The following is a 6,544-nucleotide window of genomic DNA, read 5'->3' as shown; positions in this document are numbered from 1 at the left end:
GATACATCGGCTTGAAATGCACTGAAACTGGAAACTGCACCGGGAATATAGTAATACAAACACAAATACAACAGTTAACCTCCCCCCCTCCCTCCTCCCTCCCCCCTCCTCCCCCCGAGCGTGTGTTTCAGCACCGTGAAACCGCAAAGGCCGGCTCGACAGGAATACGCAACCGGTTCCCACGTCGGCGAAGCAGGAAGAAACCAGCTTTTGTTTCGACACCAGCATTCCTGGACGTTATCTGCGGCGGGCGGGGGGAGGAATCTGCCGGCGGCGACGCCAGAAGGCTCGCAGGCGACACGGGGGGTGTGTGTGTGTGGGGGGGGGGGGGTCTTGACCCCCGTCAAGAGGGCGTCGATCGGTTCAGACCATTTAAATACCCGGAGGTTTCGGCGACTTTAAACCGGTTGACCGCGGAGACGTTCGAGGGGAAAAAAAACGGACGAACGCAGGAAGTCCCGGCAAACGCACGAGGGTTGTTCGCAACAGAAAAGACGCCCGGCATGATTCTCACGATGCGCGTTGCGAACTGACGACTCGCCGCTTAATCTGGAGCTTTCACACAAAAGACGGGAGAAAGACGTCCAGCTCGACGCCCGGTTAAAGCGCGTACGCATATCTGGTCTGGGTTTATTATTCGGGTGCGCTGGGATCGCCGCGTAATAAAAAAAGATACAACGAGAAGACAAAACTCAAGCCTGTTGGGTTTATTTATTTATTTATTTATTTCCTTTTCTTTTCCTTCGGTGCGTCGGCGGTTCCTCTCGCAGAGAGAGAGAGAGAGAGCGAGAGAGAGAGAGAAAGCAGCAACCGGCCAATTATTCCTGTGATTATTATTGCAACGGAAGCCGAAGGGGCCGCGAGTATTATTGATGTCGGGGAGGATGTCGGCGGACCTCTATTTCAGTCTAATAAATACTCTTTGCGCTGCCGCCCCGGGATCTCCGAGGGATGACGCGAGGAGCGCTCTCCGTCGGCGGCGAGCCCGCGTCCGTCCTCCCGTTTACGCACGCCGCGCGCATTTGTTGATGCGTGAAAGCGCGAGCGTCCGAGCGCGAGCGTCCCGCCACGGCCGACCGGGCGTCCGGGAGTGCGTTCCGCGGTCTTGACGACGGTAGCTGGCCCTCTGCAGACAACCCGGGCTTTATTTTAACGGCCTCCTCCCCGGCTGCGGCGTTGCGGGGCAATAAAACCTTTCTCCCAGCAATCTCCAAACAGTGCAGCAATCAATGGGAAATTATCTCAGCCAATCGATGGGCCGGCCTTTTCTGTTTCTCATTCTCTCTCTGCCTCCCCCCGCTGTCCTCCCCCCCCCCCCCCATTCCTCCCTCCTCCTCCTCCTCCTCCTCCTCCTCCTCCTCCTCCTCCCTGTTCTTGCCCTCTTCTCCCCATCCCTTCTGTCTCATTTTTGCTGTCTCTCTGTTTTTTTCCACCCACTCCTTCACCACCACCACCACCACAACCCTCCCCCCCCCCCCCCCACACACACACCCTCTCTCTTGCGTTCCCCTCCAGCTCGCTCGACTCCGCAGCACCTATTTTGAAATGCGACAGCTCAGCAGCTCCGCAGCCATTAACAAAAAGTCGCTTTCGCGCGTGGAACGTGGAACATGCAATGTGGAACACGGAACGTGGCCGGATTGACTTCCCCCGGCGAAATGCAACGAGTCGGACTCGTCGCGAAGCCCGGCCTCCGGTTGTTCGTCAGCGGCTGTCCCGCGCGAGACCTCATTATTTGTCCGCGCTTTGGCCGAGGGATGGAATTTAATATGTTTAAAAAAAAAAAAAAAAATTTGCCTAAAGGACACTTCTCAAAAATGTTAGAAGAAAAGACACCAAAGCGGTTTCCAACAGTTCGTCCTTCAAGCGACACGAGGGACTCGAGGGCGACGGATTATTATTGAACGAACGTCAAATTCAAAGTTTCTTCGGCGGCGCGGAAATAAGAAATCGACCATGAAAACAAAGACGGGAGTGGACTCAAAACAAACGATCGCGTTACGGTTTGAATGTTTAAAGCTCGCAGTTGTAAAAACCTTTTTTTTTTTTTGTCCCTCCGTGCCGTCAACGTGTTTTTAATCTGTGTTATTGTTGGGTTCCTTTCGCGGCGTTGCGAAGTCGTGCTGGGAGGACCGGTACCGTGCTACGTTCCCCGGTAGAACTGGCGTCGTCGCCGCCCGCCGCCGCTTGGCGCCGTGAATGAAACTGAATTGAATTAAACACCTTTCTCCCAAATTACCCCCCTCCCCTCCCCCCCTCCCCCCCCCCCTCCCGCTGGCGACTTGACTTTACGCACGGTTCATTTTTTTATTTTTTTAATTTCAGCACCCTTTAGCTGTCCTCGAGCTTGAAGAAGCCTTCCACGACATCATAGATTAATATACCGGGGGGGAGGGGGGTATATATATATATATATATATATATATATATATATATATAAATAAGCAACTCTCGGTTGTGCAGCCGCTGAATGCCCCCCCCCCCCCCCAGCCCCCCGAATGCCCGTTTTGACTCGTGTTAATCACGTTGTTTTCATACATGCTGATACACAACGTTTCACAGAAATGTCATCGTGTCACGACAAGGGAAATTGCCAGAGATCAATTTTCCACAATATTGATTCCAGCTCTCTCTTGCTCAACACCCCCCCCCCTCTGCCCCCCCCCCCCCCCAGCCCAAAAAAAAAAAAAAAAAAAGAAACCAAGAAAGAGCTAAAGGAGTTGGAGGACTCACTCGGAGCATTAGCGCACTTCCCCGAGGAGGAGGAAAAAAGAAAAGTCTGTTGTGCTTCTGCTGGCACAGCAGCACTCTGACTTCCAGCTCTCCCGAGTTCAGCTGCCATCTCGCTATTTCATGATATAGTTATCGGGCTCTTAACATCCAATATTTATCCCCCCCCCCCCCCCCCCGCCCCCTAAAATGCGCGCTGCGGCGGAACGACTCGGAGACCTCGTCTGCTGAATGTTTAAAAAAATAAAATAAAAAAAACAGTTAAAAAGCCTGACGCCACAAATAATAAACCTCCGGTTGTCGAGATTGTTGCTGCAGACGGCTCGAGGATCAACGCTGAACCCCCCCCCCCCTCTACTAGTTATTGTATACATCAATAATATATACTTCCCAACTACACGACCCGTGTGCTTTTCTACGCGGACGATGTCCTCTTGTGCATCGACTCGTCCACAAATCCAGATTTTTAGCCTCGCGGTCGTCCTGCTTTTCACCGGTTTAGATTATTTTCGATGGTAGAAAACGACGTTTTTGTCAAAAAAAAATTTTTTCAAATCTATCCGTCTGCTTTGAGTTGACGCTTTTGTTGCAAACAGTTTAAAAATCAAGTTGGTTAAAAAAAAATAATAATAAAAAAAAAAAAGGTGTTGCACAAGGATCGCCATCGGGCCCCGTACTCTTTCCTGTTCGCGCGACGGATGTCTTATTTTTTTCCAACTAAACCTTTCTGCGCGCTTCTTTACGCTGACGATACCGCCTCGTTCGCCATCGACCCTTTTTTTTAATTTTTTTTCCAGATTACAATTTGATTTCTATGACACCGAACCCATTTTTTAAATTTTTTTTTTTCAATCGAAGCTCGTTCTTAAACTCCCCCCAAAAAATGGAAGTTACGCACTTCGCAAAATCACCTCCGAGTTTTGGACGTTCTTCCTCTTCACCGGAAATCGAACCGAGACCGTTCAACGCCGAAGGACAACCTTAAAAGCCAAATTGAATCCCCCCCTCCCCTCTCCCCCCAACTGATAATGGAAATGAATAATAATAACAAATAATAACAAATAATGGTAATTACCATCGCCATGGTAATGGCAGCCGCCGGCGACCCGAGCTGTCCCGACTTATTCCTGGCGCGTACGTCGTCCGCTCGGGGTGGAAGAATGCGAGACGTGTTATCGGCGGTGTGTTTTCAGTTGCCGTCGGATTGGAGTGAATGGGCATTTTAAAACCGAGCTAAAAGACACCTTTGATTTGTTGCCGACGGAGGCCCGCGGTTTAATGTTGTTGCTGAGAGATAGAAAGTCTCGTCGGTCCTTCTTAGTTCACCGTCACCACCATCTCTCTCTCTCTCTCTCTCTGTCTCTGTCTCCTGTCCTGTCTCTGTCTCTGTGCATCTACCCGAGGCCGCCTGTAATCAGCAGGCCTTGAGCTCTCAGAAAGGTCATTCTGTCCCTTTGATGGTGTTTTGATTCATCCCTTCCTCTCCCTCCCCCCTTTCCCTCCCTCCCCCCTTTCCTCCCCCCCCGTCTCTCGCAGGGAAGCTGGAGAGTCACCACCACCAGGGTGCCAAGAAGGGGCTGGTCCCGTCAGCTGCCGAGTGACGGAGGAAGAGCTCGGGAGGGGAAAACGGTCTGAGCTCACGGGAACATGGAAAATGATGTTTTTCTAAAAAAAAAATTAAAAAAAACAACCCAGACTGGAATCTCCCTCTCTGGGGTCGTTAACATCGCTGACATGTTGCGTCATCGGTATCATCTCCGCGGTTACGGTTAGTCGCAGGGCAATTTGCACAAAGAATATCGGTGAGAAATGTTCATTAAAAAGAATAATTGATACGACTCCGCAGAGTTGTTGGTTTTTGTTTTGTTTTTTGCCGCTGTGTGAATGTTTGCTTCAATAAAAAAAAAAGATCTTCAGCTGCTTTTGTCCAAATGAAAAAGACTCGTGTTGAAAGTCTGAATGATTTTTACAACTCAAAACACACATTTTATTTTATTTTTTTAATTGTATTGACATTAACCTGACTTTTTGAAATATTTTAGCTTTATTTTTTTGTTTAGTCAGGAACTTAATGACCTAGAGAGAGTTGCTGGTCATCTCTCCTCCTCATTAGAAGCAGGCCTGTCATTTACCCTTCTCACACCTAAGGCCACAATTAGACCAACAATGGTGATGTGTTTAAAAAAACAACAACAACAACAACAAAAAAAACAGCCCTCTCATTAATTTCAATGAGGCCATTTCAAAATAAATGCAGCGTCGCCCGGAAAAATGTCATTCCCGGCTCGACGGCGGCGTAATTTTGGACTCTGAACTAAAACTTTTGTTTTTGGAATAATTCAGCCGGTTCAACGACACCTTTCGGTTACTTCGGGCGACGTTCAAAACACCGGCGACTTTTAGACCCCCTCGAGGTCCTTCCGTTCAAGTGCGCTGAAGCTTTTTTTTTTAAAATCTGAATTCTTCATGAAGCGCTCCTTCCGACGGCCCGCGATCGACATTTTTCCGCGCGCGCTGTAATTCCCGGTTGCGACGTTTTTTTTTTTGTTGTTTTCTTTTACCTGCTCTTCGCGTCGCCTCGTGGTTTTATTTTCCTCCCAAAATATGTCGAGTGGCTCTTCGGCTGAGCCGTTTCTTGCCCGAGGGGCGTATTTCACCATTGTTTGAAAAGCATAACACGAATCACCAAGCGCGCCCTCCCGCGCCCTCCCACACCCTCCCACACCCTCCCACACCCATCCAGACTCGTTATGTTTTCCGCCTGTGCCCGGCATTGTAATTCGCTGTTGATTAGTTTAGATTTACTCTTGTTTGAGTTGCAGATTAGCCGCGACTCTCTGCTGCGCTCCATTCAGCATGAGAACGCATAATTGCAGCAGCCCTCCCAGTAATCTCCCGCCCGGAGAATGTGAGAGGTCTCTTTTGTCGAGTTTCTCAATAGAAGGTGGGGTTTTTTTGGGGGGGTTTTTTTCCAGAGAGGTTACTTAAGAATTTACTGAATTCAGCCCCCACCCACCCACCGCCACCTCCCTCCCCACCCCCACCTCCACCTCCACCCCGCGCGAATCGACGATGACAGCTACTTGCCCCGTGTGGGTGGCCTTTTTTTTTTTTTTCTTCTGTCTCCCAGATCGGGATGGGGGGAGGGGGGGGTGGGGGGTAAGATGTCTGAGAACAGACATCCAAGTTCACATAAACAAACGCACGCGGGTTTTTTTTTTTAAACTAAGCCTCTTTAGATAAACGCCATGAGATCACGTTGCTGTTTTTTTTTTTTTTTTTTTTCAACCTTTGGATAATGCCGGGCTTGCAGATTCCCCCCCCCCCCCCCCAGCCTTCATGCTAAGCTAAGCTTACCGGCTTCCGGTCTGCAGCGTCATGAATGACACGTACGAGAGCGACGTGGATCGTGGATTTTTTTTTTTGAAACCTCACCGGCTCACTGTAACGCGGTGCTCCTGCGCCCGATCGGCGTGCCGGCAGCTTCTCCTGCCACGCCGGCGCGCCCCCCGACCGCCCCGCTGTTGATGATGCTGGCGAACAAGGGAGAGGAACTAATCAGAGGAGATGAGGCAATATAACGAGCGTGGCATCATCCAATTTTGAGCGCCACCTGTTCCGGCGGCAGGACGTCCAACTCAAATTCCCGTCGCCGTCCCAACTTCCATTCGTTTAGGCTGGGGTTTTAAATTAAATTAGACATTAAAAGGAGGGTAATGTATTTATTCACGATTTGGGCTGAGAGAAGGTGCCCGGCTGAACGTCCTGATTGAAACGAAATGTAATTGACTCCGATCCAACAGTGTGCCCTCGT

At 50.0% G+C, this 6,544-nt stretch overlaps 1 protein-coding gene across 1 annotated transcript in view; it reads left to right on the top strand.

The window, feature by feature from the left end:
• trip4 (thyroid hormone receptor interactor 4) overlaps positions 1 to 4,646 on the top strand; it is a 66,774-nt gene extending 62,128 nt beyond the window's left edge. The window contains exon 13 of the mRNA XM_069165649.1: positions 4,267 to 4,646. Within this exon, the coding sequence (XP_069021750.1) occupies positions 4,267 to 4,331 (65 nt within the window). The 3' untranslated portion in view covers positions 4,332 to 4,646. The remainder of the gene's footprint in view (positions 1 to 4,266) is intronic.
• The last annotated feature ends 1,898 nt before the right edge of the window (positions 4,647 to 6,544 follow it).

Source organism: Embiotoca jacksoni, unplaced genomic scaffold (assembly GCF_022577435.1).
Source record: "Embiotoca jacksoni isolate LCO1_2020_lvr unplaced genomic scaffold, fEmbJac1.0.p SCAF_35, whole genome shotgun sequence".
Taxonomy (NCBI): domain Eukaryota; kingdom Metazoa; phylum Chordata; class Actinopteri; family Embiotocidae; genus Embiotoca; species Embiotoca jacksoni.
Note: the sequence above shows the minus strand (reverse complement) of the source record. Positions and strands in the feature narration are given on the sequence as shown.